This window comes from Planococcus citri, chromosome 3 (assembly GCF_950023065.1).
Source record: "Planococcus citri chromosome 3, ihPlaCitr1.1, whole genome shotgun sequence".
Lineage (NCBI taxonomy): Eukaryota > Metazoa > Arthropoda > Insecta > Hemiptera > Pseudococcidae > Planococcus > Planococcus citri.
The window spans coordinates 77547364-77570999 of record NC_088679.1 but is presented as its reverse complement, the minus strand read 5'-3'; the positions used below and the strand labels follow the sequence as shown (position 1 = coordinate 77570999).

General features: G+C 34.3%; 2 protein-coding genes and 1 long non-coding RNA gene across 4 annotated transcripts in view; 2 read left to right on the top strand and 1 right to left on the bottom strand.

Annotated features, from left to right (window-relative positions):
- LOC135839441 (uncharacterized) overlaps positions 1-4592 on the bottom strand; it is a 98039-nt gene extending 93447 nt beyond the window's left edge. Inside the window, exon 1 of the long non-coding RNA XR_010557598.1 lies at positions 4490-4592. This is a non-coding gene — a long non-coding RNA (uncharacterized LOC135839441). The remainder of the gene's footprint in view (positions 1-4489) is intronic.
- On the top strand, positions 871-8330 carry LOC135839416 (neprilysin-11-like). Of its 2 annotated transcripts, none has more exons than XM_065355430.1 (19): positions 871-1025; positions 1110-1190; positions 1331-1408; positions 1964-2125; positions 2204-2287; positions 2385-2643; positions 2783-2972; positions 3114-3233; positions 3319-3478; positions 3562-3667; positions 3809-3905; positions 4066-4242; positions 4362-4468; positions 4551-4609; positions 4684-4732; positions 4814-4881; positions 4982-5118; positions 7774-7938; positions 8030-8330. In XM_065355430.1, the coding sequence occupies exons 2-19, from the start codon at positions 1124-1126 to the stop codon at positions 8204-8206; spliced, it is 2262 nt and encodes a 753-aa protein (XP_065211502.1). In that variant the 5' UTR covers positions 871-1025; positions 1110-1123; the 3' UTR covers positions 8207-8330. The 2 variants fall into 2 exon arrangements, with proteins under 2 accessions (XP_065211502.1, XP_065211501.1); XM_065355429.1 differs by having other exon boundaries at positions 877-1029.
- Positions 8331-10077: 1747 nt separating this feature from the next.
- LOC135839407 (neprilysin-11-like) lies at positions 10078-21953 on the top strand. Its single transcript, XM_065355420.1, has 19 exons — positions 10078-10232; positions 10335-10417; positions 12778-12855; positions 13066-13230; positions 13376-13459; positions 13551-13815; positions 13941-14103; positions 16488-16586; positions 16666-16819; positions 16932-17037; positions 17133-17229; positions 17425-17601; positions 17828-17931; positions 18015-18073; positions 18163-18211; positions 20933-21000; positions 21098-21234; positions 21402-21566; positions 21670-21953. Exons 2-19 carry the CDS (start codon positions 10363-10365, stop codon positions 21844-21846), a joined length of 2202 nt encoding a protein of 733 aa, XP_065211492.1. The 5' UTR covers positions 10078-10232; positions 10335-10362; the 3' UTR covers positions 21847-21953.
- Positions 21954-23636: the final 1683 nt, after the last annotated feature.

The following is a 23636-nucleotide window of genomic DNA, read 5'->3' as shown; positions in this document are numbered from 1 at the left end:
ATATTTATTCTAAGTTTGAAAAATGGATTCAGGGAGCCCCACTTCAAAAATTTTTATACCGATTTGCACAAAAAATAAAAAACATGAAAAATTTCCCCAAATAAATTCAAAACAATTTGATCGATTCATTATAGTTCTTATTTTAACATGGAAGAATAATTTTGAATTATCAATGAAACTCTAAAAAAAATTAAATCCGCCTCAAAACTACTCGTAGCATGTCTAATTTCAAAAATGTTGCTTCAACGCAATAATTTTCTTCTAAGGAAAAAAAATTCACAGAAGAAGATGTCCGAAAGCAGATCAAAATACGTAACTTTCGTCTCGTGTAATTTAATAAATTACAGGTTTTTAGAAAAATTTCAACCCAAAACGGGGAAATTCAAATTAAAAACCGAAGCGACAGAAATTTCTATTAACAATTTCAGAGTGAGGTTGAAAACAACTTGAAACCCCGTCCATTTGAAAACCTTATTATTTTGCATAACGATGATCCTCTCTTCTTTTTCTCACCACCAAAAAGATACACGTAGAATAGACTAAGTACCTGATAAGTGATTAGCAATCCAGATGCCACTTTACTAAATATAATGAAGCGTGAAGGTGAATTATTAAACATTACTAATAAACAGTTACTCGTCAGCCTTAATTCGAAACCTGAAAAATAATATCTACCTACTTACTCGTACATGCAAATCCATGAATATACCTACCTCAATAATTAATATTAAATTTCATTAATTACTTTGAAAAAAAAATTCAAAAAACATTTACATTAATTAACGAAATAATCATTTCCGAAAGTGCAGAAGTTCATCTGTTTCGATTAAATATACAAAATAAAATAAAATTCATCTGCTCAAACTGGCTCATTAACATTATTCAACGTTTTGTAAGATGTTTTGTTCATAAATAATAATTTCTTCGGTGTATAATTCAAGTTAGAAATTTGCTGTTTGTTTTAATCGCTAAAGAATGATTTTTAAAGTTTAGCAACGGTTTCTTAAAAAAAGTTTTCTCCTCCGGTGAGTAAGTATTCAACTTTTCTTTAATCAATTGCTCATTCGAAGTTGAAATTTTATTTTGAAAATGCATTGACATTCCAACAGAATTATTATTCAAAATGAGAAGATCATATTCCACCAGTTTCCTTCCTTTTACTTCATTGGCAATTTTATTAATTTTTTCGTGTAAGTGTACAATGTGCATATGTACCTATTTATTTGTTATTCAACATCGCATACGAATACCTACCTACACAAATAATACATAATTTTGCTATACGTGTAATTGTGTGATACTAATACAAGTATGTACATATTCATTTCAGTTGTATGCTTGTTTTCATCAGTATCAGCTCAAAATGCTGCGAAAAAAATTTGTCAAACGAAAGAATGCTTATCTGCTGGTAATAATCTCTCTTTTAATAAAATACCTAGGATAAATTATCATGTTTAAATCGCAAATAAAAGTTGAAAATTTATTAATAATAGACATGAAGTGAGCAGAACGTGGTAAAAATACATACCTACATATTTCAAAAATTACGAAATTTTCATCGAAATTTTTTCCATTCATATCCAAGAAAAAAAATTTATAAAAAATAAAGCCCTGTGTTCATCTAACATTTTTTTTTTTTTTTTTTGGAAAAGCATCTGGTAATTTTTTTACATTTTGAAAAAAATTCCAAAAATTGGTGCAACCTTCCCCATCACCACTTTTCACTAATGCAAAATTCGAATAAAATTCACATCTAAACATTTCTCAAGTACATACACAGTCTCCCCTCATAAATTTTTTCCCCCAGAAATTTAATTTTAAAAATGTTATTTATCAAAATAACTTCTCTTTCAAGACACCCTTTCACTTAAGCACTTGTTATTTATGTGCTCAAATTTTTTATTAAGATATTTTAAATATAAAAATACATACCTACGATGATTTTTTTCTTATGCAAATTCAGCACAAAATTTAAAAGAATCGATCGACTTCAAAGCAGATCCTTGCGATAATTTCTACAAGTACGCTTGTGGAAATTGGCCAAAAGTTCATAAAAATCCAGCTAGTTTAATTCCTGGAGGTACAATACAATTGCGAAATGACGAAAATACTGGAGAACTTTTCGGTAAGATCTTCTTTCATCAGTACCTATTGGAAAATTAATACCACCTAACTCATGAACTACCATTATTGTGATGTTTAGATTTTCTCAAACAGAACAATAGCAAAGACGAACCAGAAGCTGTGCACAAAACTAGACAATTATACGCATTATGTTTGAATAAAGGTGCGTTTTAGACTTGCATAACATCTAAGCTGGGGAATACATACAATAATTTCAATTTTAATTTTAAAAATGTACAATTACACGTACTTATTTCTAGCTGCTTACAGCAATAAGCTAGAACCGCTTGAAACCATGCTACAAAAACTCGGTCTGCCAGTACGTTCGTTCTTATCTGGTGAAATTAAAGATTACGATTACACCACAGCATTAGCCAAAGCAGCGAAATTTGCCGGAATCAAGATGTTCTTCGATCTTTCAACTGGCTCAAACCCTTACAATCAAACGGTGAATATGATCGCATTGGGAAAAGTAACTCCCTCGCCGGAATTCGATTCCACAATTCTGCCTTTGACGAGGTAAGTAAGCATCGATTTCAATTTGTACTCAAACAAATACTAATATGCAGATAGAAAAATAAGCATACGAGAGCTTTTCTGATGTTTGAGCCAATAAATGCGTAGATATACTAATGATCAATTCATTTATGATTTCAAGCAACTTTAATTCAGGCCGAACAAAACGAGCCTCAGATAAAATTTCTCCAGACCAATATATGGCTCAAGTGATGAGTAGAATGTGCGAAGAGAGCGTCTCATCTTCTTGTATGCAATGGGATTCGCCTTATAATTTTGCCAGAGATATAATGATTGGAAAAATTTTGAATCAAAGTCAAGAACTCGCGCAGGTGATTAATTTATATGCCTTATCTAATCAGTAATCATTACTGAATGAGAAGATGTCAATAATACGACAATGTTCATTTTTTTCTCTAAATGTGACATCTACTTTTATGACTACCTATTTCAATTATAATTAAAATTTTCAGCTCGGTTTAAAACCAACTTCTGCACTCAATTCTTCACTTTTACCAGTCATATACACCTTGAAAGAACTGCAAGAGCTAACAGACAGCATTGCAATTGAAGTAAAAACAACAATCCCCAAGGTAACCAAATCTAATTTTATTTTCATAAAAAAATTAACCATCTTTCATAGATTTGAACGAAAGCAAAATAATTCGACTCTTACAGTTAAACTGGACGAGATACATAGAAGAAATGTTTACTGGTGTGGATAACGTGAATTTGGATCTCAGAGACCCGACCAAAGTTCAAATTGCTATTCAAAGTTTGGATTACATCAAAGAAGTAACAAAATTTATCTACCAAAGAGAAAAAGTGAAACTAATTGGCACGTTTAATTAATCTGAGAATTAATCACGCTGTCATTTGACGAAAATTAATAATTTTACCCTTTGAAAATTCTATACGCAGAGCTTGGAATTTGGTGGGAAGTCGTATCCAATCTTTTACCTTACATTGATTTGAAAACTTTCGACGCTAAAAATAAACTAGAAAATTATGGACCTTCTCCAACTAGGTAAATAAGAATAGAATAAACCTCAGAGCAAGAGCTTTGAGGTCTTTATTGTACACATATGTAAGTCAATTTAGGTGATAACTAAACTAATTTTCAAAAAACTTGAGAAATTACAAGGTATTTTTTTTTTTTTTGAAATAGAGAAGAACGTTGTGCTGACATAACCAAATATTCATTCGGTATGGCAATTAGCTATGGATATGCCACGAAGGAAAAATACATCAAAGCCAAGACCGACGTAAGAAACTGATACATTATATTTCAAATCAGAATAAGTATTCACCATCCAGGCTTTCAAAGGATTTCCTCCCTTTCCTGGGTTATACAAAATAATTTAGCAAAATGTAACTAGACAGCTTTCAGTAGAACCTTTAAAAAGTGGTATTGGATTTTCACAGATTCGTAAAATGTACGAGCACATTCGAGACAGTTTGAAACAAATAATTCAGCAAGTACCTTGGATGGATGAAACAACCAGGCAAAGAGCATTGAAAAAATTACAGTCAGTAAAATCCAACATTGTATATCCGAGCTCAATCAAGACAACAAACAAACTGAACGAATTCTATCAAGATGTACGTATTCGATTTTCACTTGTTATACCTATACCTACTGCTTGGGATTGGGAAGCCTTTTATAACACATAAGTAGGATATGTGACCATTAAAGCATAACATTCCATAATTAATTTCAGGTGAAAATATCTAAAAACTTCTACGATACGATGATAACAAAAATTCAGAATCAAGTAAAAAAATCATTGAGCAAGCTGAATCGAACAAATGATCAAAACGAAGACGAGTAAATTAATTTTTTTCTCACCTTTTGCATTTTTTCCGATTCAAGGAACTCCTTTTTTCGTAACTTGAAACATTGTTTACAGTTGGATTATAACTCCCAGCCTCGTCAATGCTGTTTACCAACCTGAAAAAAATACTATAAGTGAGTATAATGTCAATGTAATATTTTTAAAATTTATGACATTTGTACAAATAATTTTTTTCATTTTTCTCCAGTCATTCCAGCTGGTATACTTGGATTATCAATTTATAACCATAGCTTAAGGTGAGTTAGAATGATCAAATATATTTCGAATGAGGAGCATTTCGATATCAATAATTTTTAATTCTCGAAATATTCTACTAGAGCATTGGATTATGGAGGAATAGGTTCGATCGTAGGACACGAATTAACTCACGCATTTGACAACACTGGTTAGACCAAGATGACATTTCTTTTAAAAAAAGACAACTAACACCTATACTTATTCAAGATTCAATGGCTATACCTACCTTTATTGTTCAATAATTTCAGGACGACGTTACAATGAAATAGGAAACATCGAAGACTGGTGGCAACCTCAAACGTTGAATGCGTACAGGGAGAAGGGTAAATGTTTCGTTGAAGCTTATAGCAATTACAGTATAACCTTCGGTGGTGTAACTCAAATGGTAAGAAGTCCAATTATTCGCATGAGCCAGCCGAATATGTATGTAGGTAATACATATAGTCCGGCATATGACAATAGGAGTAATTGCACCCCCCCCCCCCGCCGCCGATCCTCCGGGACAACTTTTTTCTTAAAGGGGACATCCTAAGGAACATTTTAAAGCAAACTTGCCCCAAAAAAAGTTGGCCTTACTCACAATATGGCGGCCATTTTGATTGACAGGTCAGCCGAAATTGCAGATTTTGCGTTTCAACATAGGACTTGCACGAAATTTTTCAAACTTTACAAAGGTAGATCGAAAAATCATGCAAAAATTCATCACCTGTCAAAATTTCACGTGCTAAAGTGCGTTTTTCGATTTTTGGTGAATTTTTGAAAATCGAATTTAGGCCAAAAATGAGGGAAAAAATCAAAATTTCACCAAATTGACCAAGAAAACTGAAATTTGGGATATACCCTATTCTCGACATTCCAAATCGATTGGAAACGGTTTCAACCCGTTTTGAGCAATTCTGGAGCTTCCAGCAGATTTTTGAAGCTCGAAATTCCCACAAAATTCCATCAAATTGGAGTTGTAAAGCTAAAATTTATTCAAAAACTAATTTCAATACGCTACGAAGTACTGCAGGTAAATTTCAAATCGTTTTGGAGCCTCCAGCGACTTTTTTAAAATTCCTGAAGCCTCCAGCAGATGCTTGAAACTTTAAATTTTCACAAAATTTCATCAAATGGAGATGGAAAGCTGAAATTTACATTACACTCCAATTTTAACACCCTCTGAAGGCGACTTCAGGCGAGTTCAAGTCATTTTAAGGCCTTCAGCGGCTTTTTTGTAAATTACTGGAGCCTCCAGCAGATTTTTGAAACTTTAAATTTTCACAAAAGTTCATCAAATGGAGATGGAAAGCTGAAATTTACTCTACACTCCAATTTTAACACCCTCTGAAGACGACTTCAGGTGGGTTCAAGTCATTTTAGAGCCTTCAGCGACTTTTTTGAAAATTACTGGAGCCTCCAGTAGATTTTTGAAACTTGAAATTTCCCCAACATTAATTTACCAAATGTAGAGATGTGCACTTTTCAGAAAAGTAATTTTAGTGAAATGAAAAGTGAAAAGTTCATTGAAAAGTGTGAAAAGTTGTGAAAAGTGTGAAAAGTAAATCGTGTGAGTCTCATTTTAAAGCTCTCTGTAAGAGCTTCAAATTGATGTATTTTATGCCTATTTAAAACACACAAAAAAACAAAATCATTTTTTCACCTACTTAATCGAATAGTGGTAGTTTTGAGCCTTTCAAGAGCCTCTAACATTTTTGGGTTTTTCAGTTTTGAAAAAAATGTTGAGAAAAATATCAAAAATGGGTGTGGACTGCGAAGGGGAGGAGTGGAGAGAGTGAAACTTGATATTTGACTTCATCAATGAGGTCAGTGATCTCTGATGAGTAAATTGATTGGTCACTCGCTTTTTTTTTTAGTAAAAACTGAAAAGTGAAATGAAAAGTAGGAACTTTTCTTTTCAACTTTTCATTGAAAGAAAAGTACTTTTCACTTTTCACTTTTCACACCGCACATCTCTAACCAAATGGAATTGTCAAGCTGAAATTTACTTCGCAGACTACATGGTGGTTTCAAATGGTTTTGAAGCTTCCAGCTAATTTTAGGAAATATCAATTTTCTAAAAAAAACGTCGCTGGAGGCTCCAAAACGACTTAAAATCCACCAGCAGTCAACTTCGCAGCGTGTTGAAATTGGGTTGCAGAATGAATTTCGACTCTCCATCTCAGTTTGATGAAATTTTGGGGAAATTTCAAGTTTCAAAAATCTACTGGAGGCTCCAGTAATTTTCAAAAAAGTCGTTGGAGGCTCAAAAATGACTTGAACTCGCCTGAAGTCGTCTTCAGAGGGTGTTAAAATTGGAGTGTAAAGTAAATTTCATCTTTCCATCTCCATTTGATATGTGAAAATTTAAAGTTTCAAGCATCTGCTGGAGGCTTCAGGAATTTTCAAAAAGTCGCTGAAGGCTCCAAAACGACTTGAAATTTACCTGCAGTACTTCGTAGCGTATTGAAATTAGTTTAATTAGAATAAATTTTAGCTTTACACAACTCCAATTTGATAGAATTTTGTGGGAATTTCGAGTTTCAAAAATCTGCTGGAGGCTCCAGAACTGCTTAAAACGGGTTGAAACTGTTTCCAATCGATTTGGCATGTCGAAAACAGGCTATATCCCAAATTTCAGCTTTCTTGGTCAATTTGGCAAAATTTTGATTTTTCCCCCTCATTTTTAGTCTCAATTCGATTTTCAAAAATTCACCAAATCGAAAAACGCACTTTAGCACTTGAAATTTTGACACGTGGTGAATTTTTGCATAATTTTTCGATCTACCTTTGTAAAGTTTGAAAAATTTCGTGCAAGTCTTATGTTGAAACGCAAAATCTGCAATTTCGGCTGACCTGTCAATCAAAATGGCCGCCATTTTGTGAGTAAGGCCAACTTTTGTTGGGGCAAGTTTGCTTTAAAATGTTCCTTAGGGTGTCCCCTTTAAGAAAAAAGTTGTCCCGGAGGATCGGCGAGGGGGGGGGTGCAATTACTCCTATTGTCATATGCCGGACTAATAGGTATCGTTATATTCTTACATGTACCATCATTTTTTACCAGGGTGATAGCAAAGTAACGTTGGGAGAAGATATCTCGGATAGTGGTGGATTCAAGGAATCACTTTTCGCCTACAAAAACTGTGTATCAGAATTTGGAGAAGAACAAACTCTTCCACAGTTTGAGAACTTCACTCATGAACAACTCCTCACAATAGCATTTGCCAATGTAACCATTAGAATCATTTTCATAATATATTGTAATTTATTAAGATAGATGTCTATCCTAACATTTGAAATGTTACCTTTTTTTACAACAGGTGTGGTGTGAAAGTCCAACCATACTTTCTCCTTTGGTAGCCGAATTCAATGAGCATAGCCCGAATGGAGTTCGTGTAAATGGAGTTCTCCAAAATTCCAAAGAGTTCGCAGAGATTTGGAAATGCCCGAAAGGAAGCAAAATGAACCCGAATAGCGAAAAATGTTCTATTTGGTGATTTTTCAAATTAATTTTCAATCACCGAAATACACCAGATAATGATCGGAATTTTTAAATTATGTATTTCGCACAATACTGTAATCGATATTAGAAAATAAATAGGTAATGTACATACTAGAAAATTCTTCGGATGAAAATGTTTTTAATTTCATCTCTTGACGTGATTAAATGTTTAGTTTTACCTACATTGATCGATTTTCAAAAAGTTGCTGGAGGCTCCAAAACGACTTGAAATCTGCCTGCATGCAGTCGACTTCATAGAGTATTTAAATTAGTTTACAGGATGAATAATTTCTTTCGGCTTTCCAACAGCATTTGATGAAATTTTGTGGAAATTTCAAGATTCAAAAATCTGCTGGAGGCTCCAGAACTGCTCAAAACGGTCTGAAACAGTTTCCAATCGATTTGGCAGGTCGAAAGTAGGGTATATCCAAAATTTCAGCTTTCAAGCTCAATTTGGTAAAATTTTGATTTTTCATCTCATTTTTGGCTTAAGAACAACTCAAAATTCAGCTGCAGTTGACTTCATAACATATTGAAATCAGTTTACAGAATGAAATTCGGCTTTCCAACTCCATTTGAAGAAATTTTGTGGAAATTTCAAGTTTCAAAACATGTCTCCTCTAAAAAAACAGTTGCCCCAGAGGAGCGGCGAGGGAGGGTGCAATTATTCCTATTGTCATTTATGCCAGACTATTACCATTGCCCCAATACATAAATAATCATTCGTAGGAAATTTGCACCTTTTTATATGTACTTACAGATGAAAAAAATACCTACACGCAAATTAATAATCAATATCATGATATTATAAATTAATCATATTGGGAATAATTACAAAACATCTGCATTAATTAACAAAATTCCTAATCAATATCAATACGAAAAGGTTCATTCATTTCTGAATAAATATAACCAAAATCAAAAACATCCATGCGAACTGGTTCATTAACAATATCAACGTTTTTGCATCCAAGTAAGAAGGTAGTTATTTTGTTTGAATCCTGTAAGTATAGATTAGATAATGTTGATTTCTTCAACGTACGTACTACATACTTATGTACATACATACATTATTACCAAGTTTCAATAAAATTGATATTAGTTGCAAACGTTTAAAGTAAGTACTAAACGCCTTGCATCTGTTAGATTAGATAGCATATTTGACCTCCAATTTAAAAAAGCATGAATAATTTCTGTATTCACTCTAAGTAGGTAATAGATTTACCATTGGATTTCATTCAAAATTAGTAGACCATTTTCAACAAGTTTCCTACCTACATGTTATTTCTTCAGCAATCGTGTTGATCGAAATTTGATATAAAATTTCAACATTTGAAAAATTTTTCAACCCACCTACCTTTTTTCAAGTTTTGCAAAGAAAAATTTGAACCTAGCATTCAATCCTATTTTATTGGAAACTTTGATAGTTTGAAAATTGGCGGAGTTCGAAAAAAAAACCATTCTAAAACTCTAAAGTTCAAAAAAAAAATAGAGAAAAAAAGAAATTTTCAGAAATTTTTGACATGTGTGTGCCTACCTACCTAGTACCTACTGTTTATAAAGAAAATACATATGTATCAATTATTCCGCGTTCAAATGTTAATCCTGAGAGAGTTTCGAAGTTATGATTAGGTACCAAGTTCAATGAAACATGAAGGCAAACAATTACTCATTTAAATACCTACTATCAAAACGCCTGCATAAAAACATCTATGTATTGGTGACTAATTCTGCATGTTTTTTAAAAATATTTTTTATTAACTGCTTGAAGATTTGCATTAATTAACAAAGTAGTGCGAGGTGCAAAATCTAATCTAGTCTGATTATAGGCGAATAAAATCAAATAGGTACTTCTTTTTCGACTGCATCATTAACAAAATTAAACTTTTTGCGAGTAGTTGTTCCTTCATGTAATTTTACCAGTACACTATAATTTCTGTATCTACTCGTCGATTCAACTTTTGAAAGAATGATAATATATTAAATTTAATAACAATTTTTCGTTTTTTTTAAATCCTGGGGTAAGTATCAAATAGGTTTAATTATTGATTAACCTACTTATAGGTACTCTTACTTGGGGTCTGAATTTTAAATTGCATGCTAAAATTTTAATATTCAAATAGAATTATCTACCACTGGATTTTTTTCAAAATGAGAAGACCGTTATCAACACGTGTACCTTCTTTGGGAGTTATATTATTTTCACGTAAGTAACTTCAATTACTTAATAATGCACAGCCAATACTCAATTTTTTCCACACAAAATTTTTAGAAATTTTAGGCGAAAAAGTAACTTTGAAAATTTTTTACAAGACGATACTTTTTTGATAATTTCAGCAAGATATCTGGCTTCAATTTTTCTAAATATTGGCAAACAATGTGATACTTTTTTGCAACTTCTTGTGATATAGGGTAGATGAGAATTACTAATAGGAGGTGATTCTGGTTATAATTAATACCATTGGGGGGAGAATAGAAATATTCCTTAGAAGGGGAATATTTGCCAATACCTAGATAGCTCAGACGGGCGGTAGTTTTCCTAATCTGCCCTATACATCATTTAAAAGAATAACCTAATAAATACGACGATATACTATTTGAAGAGTGATATTCCAAAACTCGCTTTGTCCATTTTCACAACTTTTCAGGAAAGAGGAAAAACAGTTCCCCTTTAAACGGGTAAATTGGCTTTTTAGGCGAGTTTAGCACTTTATTTGGGTGGATTTATGATGTAGGAGTGTAGGTATGCATTTCATCCACTAAATACTGCTGAAAAAAATTTCAATAACAATGGACAAAGCGCGTTTTGGAACATTATTTTTTTTTTAATTTTTAGTGAATTGGCTATTTAGGTGCGTTTAACACCTCATTTTGGTAGGTTGATGATGTAGGAATGTGAGTTAATACTTCATCTACACGGTACTGCTGAAAACCCAACTTTGATAAAAATGGACAAAGCGAGTTTTGGAATATCACTCTTCATTTACAAGGTTTATTTACATTTTTTACATAAGTTCATTGACCTACATGATTCTACATTTGTTTGTTATTAAGGCCCTAAATAAATTTAAAACGAAGATAGATCTCACCATACATGTGATGGAGTAGATCAACATATTTTTAATCATAGTCCAAATTTATAAGACTTCATCCTACCCCATCTCCGAAGGTGTAGAATGGATAAATTTTGCTTAAAATTATTATTTACACGAGAAAACAACATTTAAATTAATCATCATAGATTACAACGCCCTGCTCGTAATCTATGCGAAATGAATACAATTTAAAATAAAGTAAGTGTATCCTGCTTACCACAAACTGTACGCTTTTTCCATCACTTTCCGGGGCTCACCTAATACCACGAGCTGTCGATGGAACTTAACCAAATGAGACACATTCTAATTCTTTGCCTATTTCAGTGATGCCCGGGTGCATCCCAAAATATCAAAAAGGTACACTCGTTATTAACTGTGAATAGTTCGGTTAATCTAGGTTGAATTGAAATGAAGGGCTAATTGTGAAAGTCGCCTTAGTTATTTTTTTGTTCACACAACTTTAAACATTTTTTTTTCATATTTCATCAATTTTAAAGGGAAAAATGAGTATTGTAATGCATTCTGGGATAGTTGAAGATGTTTTTTTAATATTTGACCATGAAGTTTTTACATTATCACTGAAGCAGGACAACAATGTTTTCATTGATTATGTACAAAAATCACTGCTGACTAAGGCGACTTTCACAATTAGCCCTTCAAATATTATCCATCAAAGATGAGATGGAAAAAACAAAAGAACTTCTGCCATGGTCTCCGATGAGATGTCCATGGCTTAAGTTTCATTAATGATGACAAGAGAACTGACTATCGCGAATTGTCCGAACCAAGTCGAGACTATATTTAGTTGCCGGAACCATGTCCTAAGGCATCCAAAAAGCATCTCCGACTTGCAGTATGAGAATCTATATTATAAAGAGACTTGAGATGGTCAAATCTCCACCCCTATTTCAGGGGGACCAATAGTGTACTTGCTAAATACACATAAATTAGACAATTTATGTGACTTTACTTATTTATTTGCCAAAATCCCTATCTCGGGCTATAAACGTCAAAGGCTGTCAAGGGCTCGCGAACCCTTTCTCTTTTACATTTGCCGACTCGCGGGTGCGGCCCTACATGCGCGAGTAGATCGCGAGTACCTCGAGTACTTAGCCTATCTTTAAAGAATTTACACATGTTCCCAACATTTCATTATAAGGGGTTCGTAATATAAGCACTACCTTCGGCGGTGGGGCCAATCTGCCCTCTGTCAATTGAAAAAAAAAGTGAAACTTTTGGCGCTTTTGACAAAAAGTTTACAATTTTTAGCAATTTCTGGCAATTTTTAAAAATTTTTAGTTAAAAACGAGTCTTTACTGCAATTTTGAATGAAGACGAGATTTTTTGCACTGTTTGGCACAAAACGAGAGTTGGAAAATTTTATCTGGTGTCAAAGCTTTATAATCATAACACTGAAGAGGCACGTTATTTAGATACAAGATAATGCTACCAATTAATTTACTCGTTTCAGTTTTGAGCTCGTTTTTATTGGTATCGTCACAGAATTCCACGAAAAAAATTTGTGAAACGAAGGAATGTTTATCCGCAGGTAATACCATTTATTTCACAAGTTGGAATTTTTTTCAATTTAAAAAAAAAGTTGAAGGTGAAAGTTGAAAATAGCTCATTTCGTATGGATTTTAGAAAAATCGTACATTTCATAGAAGACAGTTTTTTTCAACTCCTCTAAGCTTTCAAAATTTCGCATCTAAATTTTTAGCAAAAATAACTGCACCAATTTTTTTCCATACAAATATAGCACAAAATTTGAAAGAATCAATGGACCATGGAGCAGATCCCTGCGAAGATTTCTACCAATACGCTTGTGGAAATTGGCCAAATGTTCATAAAAATCCAAATGACAGTGAAATAACACTAAGTACAATACAATTGCGAAAGGGCGAAAATACGGCAGAACTTGCTGGTAGGTACGGTAATATTTATGAATACATAAATACAAGGGCGGAAAAAATGCATATTTCTTTTAATCGCTCATTTTCCCACTTTTTAAAAATCATGAACTCATCAAATTCGAAAATACATCGTCTATATATACAACTTGATTGCAGATTTTCTCAGACAGAATAACACTAAAAACGAACCAGAGGCCGTCCACAAAGCTAGGAAATTCTTTTGGCTGTGTTTAAACGAAGGTACGTAATGCACATAGATCATAAAATCAGCATATCAAAGTTGACAAATAGAGAAGTTTAATTGATTAACAAATAACAACTCAATTTTTAGCTGCTTACAGCAATAAACTGGAAAAGATTGTGCCTCAGTTACAAGAAATTGGTCTATCACTAGTTCCTTTCATTACTGAGGAAATCACAAATAAAACCTTCGATTACACAACAGCTTTAGCAAAAGCAGCCAAAGTGACTGGAGTCAATATTTTTTTCGATCTTACAATAGATTTGCATCCTTTTAATCTAACTCTAAATAAAATCGTATTAAGTAACATTAAGGAAGCATCAGATTCCACCAGCACGACTACGCCCTTGGCAAGGTACGTATATACGTAACGTAATGGTACTGGTATCATTTTAAATAGGTACTCAAACAGATAAACATGTATGGATCATTTGGATCCAGATCAATAAATAAGTTATACGTATTATTATGAATTTCCAGTAAAGAAAAAATTTCTGAAGCACAATTTATGATTGAAGTAATGCAAAGGATGTGCGAAGTAAGTTCCTCACCGAGTGATTGTACAAGATGGATTTCACCTGAGAATGGGGCTAGAAATACCACCATCAAAAAAATTCTCACACAACAAGACGACATCAGACAGGTAATTTCAAATTAATTATTTCTATTTCAATCAAATCAACTTGAACTGATTGCACTTGCTTATGTATTTTTAATCAAGAGTCCACCCTTTTTCTTAATTATTCTCTCTCCTCATCAGCTATACTTTTCTGAACACCCGACGCAATTCCGGGTTCATGATTTCATCTACACATTTGGCGAAATTGCAGGGTTCCCTAAAATTCAACCTTTCATCCCACTTGGATTTGACAAAAAATTCATGATCGATTCAAGTCCAAGGGAATCACTACGATTATTCGACCAAAAAATTACCAGTTGATTATTTTCCAAATACCTTCTACAAGTACATATTTTGTGTATTTTAAAAAATGAGGAGTCAGCCCCTCTTTCCCTTCGAACTCTCTCTGTGTCAATTTTGAAAAATTCTTAAATCCCTTTTAAAAAATGAGGAGTCGGCCTCTCTTTCCCTCCGAACCCTCTCTGTGTCAATTTTGAAAAATTCCTAAATCCTTTTTTTAAAAAAATAAAAATAAAGAACGAAATAAAAAATCGATTTTCATTGCCTATAATGAATATTTCCAGCAAAAATATCCCTCTCACCAGAAAAATTTCATTGAAATACAGATCAATTTCTTCATTTTTGGAATTTTTCAAGACTTCTTGGGTTTGGGACTACTTTTTCAACCTCTCGAATTATTTTTCGGCACCAGCTCAATTTATATATTTCTTACTAAAAAAAATCATTAAAACATGACATATCTTTGATTTCATTCTCAATAATCCAAGAAGGTATATAGGTCAACAGAGTATGTCTTCGGAAATTGCTGTCATACAAAATCTCTAACAAAATTAACTTTTGAATTTTTTGAAATATTTTTGAAAATTTATGAAAATAACAGCGAAATGTCAATTTTTTACTTCATTTTAACACTCAAACTTGAGCGATATTCGATCCTCCAGCGAGTTTTCAATTTTCTCCCAGAATTTCCACTTGCTCCAGGTAGATCAAAAGTACGTAAACTTGACTGGTTCCAAATTTTTACGCGAAAACCAAACCAAAAATTATTTTTTTGAAAAAACTTGAATAAACGATGTCAATTTTTAGGAGGGGTGAAAGGGGGTAATAAAAGTCAAAAAAGTCAAAATATGAATCAAACGATACTTAGCAGGTACTCACTTGAATCAAAAGTTGAATAACATTGTAAAGACATATTTTGGCACCTTGTGCCAATAGCTCACATGATTCAACTTGTACCCTATGAAGTTGAATCTAGACCTAGTACTACGCACGTAGACTGATAGGTACTGGCGATCTACCACCTCGTTACCTACTCTTTGGAATATAATTATAATTTATTTATGCACACACGTGTAGTGAAATAAATATATAAAACTCAGGCGACTATTTGTGATATAAGCTTTATTGTTAATTAGCACTTAATATGCATAGAGTAGTCTGATTATTTATTGATTATTACATAATAAAATTACGTTTGTAAATAGGAATAGAATACATGGTATTCGTAATATGTGTAAAATACACCACCCAGGGAGGGAAAAAAGGGCATACGTACTGGATAGGGCAGGTCCATTACATACGACTCGGGTAGAGATTTTAAATGACTGTATCATTTGAGCAACCACAGCTTCCCATTCTCGTTACTTAATAGAATATTCACAAGGAATCCCATAATACTGATAGATTGAAAGTGTATGCTCCACACATCAAATACACTGATAGGGATCCACACGTCTACCTATCTCGAACGGAATGAAACCAAGCTTACGCTTGGTGAGTCCGTGGTTGACTGGCTAACTGATCAGATAATGAGAAACACTTCACTGAGGAGAACTAATCCGCCAGATAGCGTGGTTACGTAAGAGAACTGTACTAGCGAGAGAAAATGGCGCAATTCCTCCCTTTACAACATACCCAAAAATCAACAGCATACAACAATCTTGAGGACAAGGGAGGAGAAAGTTTTCGTATTTTTCGATCTTGAAATAAGTTGTGCACCCCCCCCCCCTGAAGCCATAAAATTCCTCTAAATTGACCAAATCAATTCGGCACCAACATGCGGAAAGAGTTCTCGATTTACCTACATTTTGGAGGGTTATGATTTTTCAAACGTTCTCTTATTTCAGCCCAGTAAAAAAAAATGAAAGAATGCCCCATGTTGGGCGCCAATGAGAGATAATCCAAGGTTCTGGCCCAGGGTGTGGGTAAATAATGATGTTGCGAAATACCACGTTCAGACTCCCGGAATTGTTCACCTGAAATGAACACGTCTGCTAGGGGTTCAGCTAGCTCTACTCGATAGAACTCAGAAAACACTCATATAATATATCACTAGGAATAAATACTTGATCACTTACTCGAAATTTCAATTAGCCTGAAACTTTCAGATCAATTCAGCACCTTCCAAACCGGTCTTACTCACATTAAAAGAACTACAAAATCTAACGGACAGTATTGCACTTGAAGTAAATACAACACTTCCTAAGGTACTTAATGCATTAAATTTCATATTCATAAACTACAATAAAAAGAACTCAAAATTAGATAACATTTTATAATCGTTAGTGGAACTGGACGAGATACTTGGAGGAAACGTTTGCTGGTTTGAACTTCGTTAAATTGAATCTCAGTGATCCGGCCAAAATTAAAATTTCAAGTTCGGATTCCATCGAGAAAATAATACGATATATTTACGAAAAAAACAACTTAAAACTCATTGGTAAGTAGGTACGCTTGAATTTAAAAATAATTTTATAAATTGAGAATATTAAGGTACTTAATCGTGCAAAAATATTTTCCAATGTTTCCTTACTCGAAAAAATTCAATGCAGAACTCGGAATTTGGTGGAAAGTTGTTTCTGAACTTTTACCCTACATTGATTTGTCAATTTGCGATATAAAAAATAAACTCAACAGTCTCGAAGTTTCTCCAACAAGGTAAGCACCTATTTCAATCACCTTCGAACAGAAATTGAATCGATATAAGAGATTATTCAAGTACCTACTTCACTGTATTTTTTTTTTCAATACAGAGAAAACAGTTGCATTCAGAAAACCAGGTTAGCATTTAGTTTAGCAGTTAGTTACTCGTACACGACGAAGCAAAAATACATCAAAGCCAAGACTGACGTAAGTGGTTTGAAACAAACATCACATCACCCTCGTAATTGGACAATAACACAGAATTTTGAATACCTATTCAGAATTCCGAGAAGTCTTTCATGTCAACAACGTGATACTGAATTTTCAAAACTCTAAACCATAAGTTCTGACCTTGTTATTACTTGAAAATAGAATTGCGGTTATTTTAATGATTCTATACAGATTAGTAGAATGTTCCAACACATTCGAGAAAGCTTACACCAAATAATAAAGGAAACAACGTGGATGGATGAAAAAACCAGACAAAGAGCGCTGAGAAAAGTAGAGTTGATGAAGTCATATCTAGTATATCCGAGTGCACTCAAGGACACAAACTTACTGAATGATTTATACAAAGACGTAAGTGTGTTTGGTTTGTAACATCTCTAAGTAACTAATCTGTGAAATTGCCTCAAACCAACACGAACAGTTCATAATTATTAAAGTTTACTTCTGGTAAAGTAAAGGGGGTCTTACGCTTACCTATTTGATTTAAGTAAAGTTGAAATGCTGTCAGGCTTTAACCAAATTACACAGATCGCTGATTGGTTTTAATTAAAAAATTATTTGAAAATTTCTATTTCAGATAAAAATATCCAACAATTTCTACGATTCGATAATTTCAATCAATCAGAATGAGCAAAAAAAATATTATCCAAGCATCCAAAATAAAACAAATGATCTGAACGAGTAAAGATGATACATATATTTTCCTCATAAATGCGTTGTTAATACTTTCAAATTTTAATTCGTCAATTTGAAATTGTTTACAGGATTTCAACTGATCCCAGTGAAGTGAATGCTTTCTATGAATTTAGAACAAATACCATGAGTATGTCAACTCTTCTACTCCCACTATACATATCTGTGAAATCTAGAAATCTTGTAAATTTTAATATTTAAAATTCTTATTTTTCCCAGTCATTCCAGCCGGTATACTTGGATTATCATACTACAACAATAGTCTACGGTGAGTCTGAGTATAGGAATTATTTTTACGTAACTATAATATAAGATACAAGTAAGTGCATGAGGAATGAGGATGGACCGCGAAAAGAAAAATGTCGGAGGCTTCAGACCAAATTCTTATAGGAACCTTCAATTGGAGTAGAAAGTCACCAAGAAAACATTTTAGAACCAGAGATGCTCCTGGAGGGACGATATGGGTACCTACTAGTCCGGCATATGACAATAGGAGTAATTGCACCCCCCCCCCCCGCCGATCAACCGAGACAACTTTTTCCTTAAAGGGGACATCCTAAGGAACATTTTAAAGCAAACTTGCCAAAAAAAAAGTTGGCCTTACTTACAAAATGGCGGCCATTTTGATTGACAGGTCAGCCGCGAATTCGCAGATTTTGCGTTTTAACATAGGACTTGCACGAACTTTTTCAAACTTTACAAAGGTAGATTGAAAGATTATGCAAAAATTTATCACCTGTCTAAATTTCAAGTGCTAAAGTGCATTTTTCGATTTTTGGTGAATTTTTGAAAATCAAATTTAGGCCAAAAATGAGGGAAAAAATCAAAATTTCACCAAATTGACCAAGAAAGCTGAAATTTGGGATATACCCTATTCTCGGCATGCCAAATCGATTGGAAACGTTTTCAACCCGTTTTGAGCAGTTCTGGAGCCTCCAGCAGATTTTTGAAACTCGAAATTCCCACAAAATTCCATCAAATTGGAGTTGTAAAGCTAAAATTTAGTCTAAACACTACTTTCAATACGCTACGAAGTACTGCAGGTGAATTTAAAAGTAGTTTCGAAGCCTCCAGCGACTTTTTGAAAATTCGTAAAGCCCCTAGCAGATTTTTGAAACTTTAAATTTTCACAAAATTTCATCAAATGGAGATGGAAAGCTGAAATTTAATCTACATTCCAATTTTAACACCCTCTGAAGACTACTTCAGGTGGGTTCAAGTAATTTTAGGGCCACAGCGACTTTTTTTGAAAATTACTGGAGCCTCCAGTAGATTTTTGAAACTTTAAATTTTCACAAAATTTCATCAAATGGAGATGGAAAGCTGAAATTCACTCTACACTACAATTTTAACACCCTCTGAAGACGACTTCAGGTGGGTTCAAGTCATTTTAGGGCCTCCAGTAACTTTTTCGAAAATTACTGGAGCCTCCAGTAGATTTTCGAACCTTGAAATTTCCCCAACATTTATTTATCAAATGGAGTTGGCAATCTGGAATTTACTTCGCAGACTACATGGTGGTTTCAAATGGTTTTGAAGCTTCCAGCTACTTTTAGGAAATTTCAATTTTCCAAAAAAACGTCATACAACCTTTCAAAAAGTTGCTGGAGGCTCCAAAATGACTCAAAATTCACCAGCAGTCAACTTCGTAGCGTATTGAAATTAGTTTGCAGAATTAATTTCAACTCTCCATCTTGATTTGATGAAATTTTGGGGAAATTTAAAGTTTCAAAAATGTACTGGAGGCTCCAGTAATTTTCATAAAAGTCGTTGGAGGCTCTAAAATGACTTGAAACCCACCAGAAGTCGTTTTCAGAGGGTGTTAAAATTGGAATGTGGATTAAATTTCAGCTTTCCATCTCCATTTGATGAAATTTTGTGAAAATTTAAAGTTTCAAAAATCTGCTGGGGGCTTTACGAATTTTCAAAAAGTCGCTGGAGGCTTCGAAACGACTTTTAAATTCACCTGCAGTACTTCGTAGCGTATTGAAAGTAGTGTTTAGACTAAATTTTAGCTTTACAACTCCAATTTGATGGAATTTTGTGGGAATTTCGAGTTTCAAAAATCTGCTGGAGGCTCCAGAACTGCTCAAAACGGGTTGAAAACGTTTCCAATCGATTTGGCATGCCGAGAATAGGGTATATCCCAAATTTCAGCTTTCTTGGTCAATTTGGTAAAATTTTGATTTTTTGCCTCATTTTTGGCCTAAATTTGATTTTCAAAAATTCACCAAAAATCGAAAAACGCACTTTAGCACTTGAAATTTTGACAGGTGATAAATTTTTGCACGATCTTTCGATCTACCTTTGTAAAGTTTGAAAAATTTTGTGAAAGTCCTATGTTGAAACGCAAAATCTGCAATTTCGGCCAACCTGTCAATCAAAATGGTCGCCATTTTGTAAGTAAGGCCAACTTTTTTTTGGGCAAGTTGCTTTAAAATGTTCCTTAGGATGTCCCCTTCAAGGAAAAAGTTGTCCTGGAGGATCGGGGGGGGGGGGGTGCAATTACTCCTATTGTCATATGCCGGACTATACTAAAAAAAGAGCATGTTTCGAATTTGCAAAAAAATCATGATTTTTTTCACTTAATCACCAGCCCAGTTCTTTTCGAAAGAAATTCCTTGCAGTTCCAGAAAAAAGTATTTACGGGATTTGTATTCATTTTTTTTCCAAAGAGATTAACTTCGGTAACCTAAAAAGCTAGAAAAGGTAACCAAAAAAGTTACATAACATGGGCAGAACATTTTACTGCAGAGAAAAACAACCATTAACAAAACCAGAACTTTTCGTTCTTAAATAATTTTGCAATTTTTTAACGAAAAGCGAAACTTTTGACTAAATTTGGTCAAAATCCTCCGCATTTTTTTTTTCGCCATCCACCCCAACGTACAATGCACAATATATTTATACCGACTAATGAATATTTCGGATGCCAAATAATACTTATCTACATCTAATTCAATATGTATGTCTTTGTGAATTTCATTAGAGCTTTGGATTATGGAGGAATAGGTTCAGTCATAGGTCATGAAATAACTCATGGATTTGACAATAAAGGTTAGATCCAGACAAAATATCCTCAACAAATCACGAATAACAAGTATTTATAATTATGTACCTGATTCTACATCTAATATGGTTTTGATAATTTCAGGGCGACGTTACAATGAGACAGGTGATGCAGAAGATTGGTGGCAAAATGACACTGTGAGTTCATACAAAGAGAAAGGCCAATGTTTCGTCCATGCTTATGGCAATTATAGTTCAAACTTTGGCAATATTACTCAAACGGTAGGTACTAAAAGAAAAGTCTAATGTATTGGTATTGCTCTACTTCATAAAAGTATTCTAGTAAAACACTTCCACAAGGACAAAAATAATAATAATAAAAAAAAACACACCAATGAAAAACTATGAGCCAATAATAATGCAATTTTTTCTATATTAATTGTTACCAGACTGACAGCGTAAATTCGTTAGGAGAGAATATCGCGGATAACGGGGGATTCAAAGAATCACTTTTGGCTTACAGAAGAGGTGTGGCTGAATATGGAGAGGAACCGATTCTTCCTCACTTTGAAAACTTTACTCATGAACAGCTCCTCACACTAGCACTTGCCAATGTAAGTATAATTCTTGCCATCAAACCTCATAATAAGTAGGTATGGTTTACTAACCAAGTACCTAGATACTTAATCACGCGTTTTGTCAACATGTTCTCAACAGTTGCATTGTGAAAATCCAACCAAACTTTCTGCGGAGAAGAGTCGAATCAACGTGCATAGCCCGAAACCACTTCGTGTGAATGTAGTATTCCAAAACTCCAAAGAGTTCGCTGACATTTGGAAATGTCCGAAAGGTAGCAAAATGAACCCAAACAAAGAGAAATGTTCTATTTGGTGATTTTCCAACAGGATTTCCGTCCAAGTGGATGCGATACAACACAACTTTAAAATTATTCAGCAATTTACTGTTCGCCTAATTTGAAAATAAAACGTAACGGTACTTAACGTTTTTGTTGATGAGTTGATTAATTTTATCAATTTCAAGTCCGAGTTGAAAGTCGGCCAGGGACAGCCAATATGGGTCGCTTAATTTCTGGAGCTGGGAATATCTTATACAGTATGACACAAACGTAATGTCCTGTGGCTTTTATTTCCAAGTGGAAAGAGCTAGCGAGATGAATGAAGCGGTGTTAAGTAGGGAAAAATGAGGGCTTTCAAAAACGGACTTGAAAATTTCAGGCCCATGCACAGGGTGTCCACAAATTGTAAAACAGGTTTGGTCAAAAAATTCGAACTGGTTTTTATTGGCGCAATGTATTCTACACACTAGTGGTCTGCACAGGCCTGTCTGAAAGCCCGCTGGCCGAGCCCGATAAAAGTCGGGTCGAGTCGGGCTGGGCTTGTCGGGCTTTCTCGGGCTCAGGTTTCAGTACATAACTGGTACTCAACGCATGCGCTGTGAGTACTCGTAAATAAAGAAGTGTAGCACCGTGTTCATGTCACAACAATGCCTATTGTTGGGAAAATCATCTCATCGCATCACGCCAACGTTGCAACAAAATTTATCGGAAGTGTTGAAAAATTATTGTCAGATCGGGCTTGGGCCCATCAGGCTTGTTTCGGGCTTTCGGGTCAGGTCGGGCTTTTTGCCCGAGTATTCGGGCCGGGTCGGGTACCCGACCCGCGCAGACCACTACTACACACTAAGGCGGCAAAAATGTGATATGAATTTTTTTGAAACCAGTTCATTAATTTGCAACCAGTTAACAAAAAAAAAAAATTGAAGATGGAGAAAAAAGCTTGAAACAAAAGTTTTAGAGCGTGAAAAATTGAACCATTTTTGCTGATCGGATTTTGAAAATGGCTAATCAACTTGAAACCTGGTAACTTTTGATGGCTTGCTGTGCATTAATTAACCGGTTTCAAAATCCAATCAGCAAAAATGGTTCAATTTTTCATGCTCCACAACTTTTGTTTCGAGCTTTTTTCTCTATCTACAATTTTTTTTTTTGTTAACTGGTTGCAAATTAATGAACTGGTTTCAAAAAAATTCATATCACATTTTTGCAGCCTTAGTGTGTAGTAGTGGTCTGCGCGGGTCGGGCAAGCCCCGAGTACTCAGGCACCCGAAAGCCCGAAACAAGCCTGATGGGCCCAAGCCCGATCCAACAATAATTTTTCAACACTTCCGATAAATTTTGTTGCAACGTTGGTGTGATGCGATGAGATGGTTTTCCCAACAATAGGCATTGTTGTGACATGAACACGGTGCTACACTTCTTTATTTACGAGTACTCACAGCGCATGCGTTGAGTACCAGTTATGTACTGAAACCTGAGCCCGAGAAAGCCCGACAAGCCCAGCCCGACTCGACCCGACTTTTATCGGGCTCGGCCAACGGGCTTTCAGACAGGCCTGTGCAGACCACTAGTGTGTAGAATACATTGCGCCAATAAAAACCAGTTTGAATTTTTTGACCAAACCTGTTTTACAATTTGTGGACACCCTGTGCATGGGCCTGAAATTTTCAAGTCCGTTTTTGAAAGCCCTCATTTTTCCCTACTTAACACCGCTTCATTCATCTTGCTAGCTCTTTCCACTTAGAAATAAAAGCCACCAAACACTACTTTTGTGTCATACTGTGTGATTGTGTATGTATTGAAGTGATGTCAGGCTTTTTGTTCCCAC

Excerpts from the sequence above, each read along its gene's own strand:
- LOC135839416 (XM_065355430.1), top strand. The coding sequence starts at position 1,124 with ATGAGAAGATCATATTCCACCAGTTTCCTTCCTTTTACTTCATTGGCA. Across the intron at positions 1,409-1,963 it reads GAAAGAATGCTTATCTGCTG|CACAAAATTTAAAAGAATCG; the intron begins GTAATAATCTCT and ends ATGCAAATTCAG. Across the intron at positions 4,469-4,550 it reads AATGATCAAAACGAAGACGA|TTGGATTATAACTCCCAGCC; the intron begins GTAAATTAATTT and ends CATTGTTTACAG.
- LOC135839407 (XM_065355420.1), top strand. The coding sequence starts at position 10,363 with ATGAGAAGACCGTTATCAACACGTGTACCTTCTTTGGGAGTTATATTA. Across the intron at positions 16,820-16,931 it reads AAACAACTTAAAACTCATTG|AACTCGGAATTTGGTGGAAA; the intron begins GTAAGTAGGTAC and ends AATTCAATGCAG. Across the intron at positions 18,074-18,162 it reads ATTTAGAACAAATACCATGA|TCATTCCAGCCGGTATACTT; the intron begins GTATGTCAACTC and ends TATTTTTCCCAG.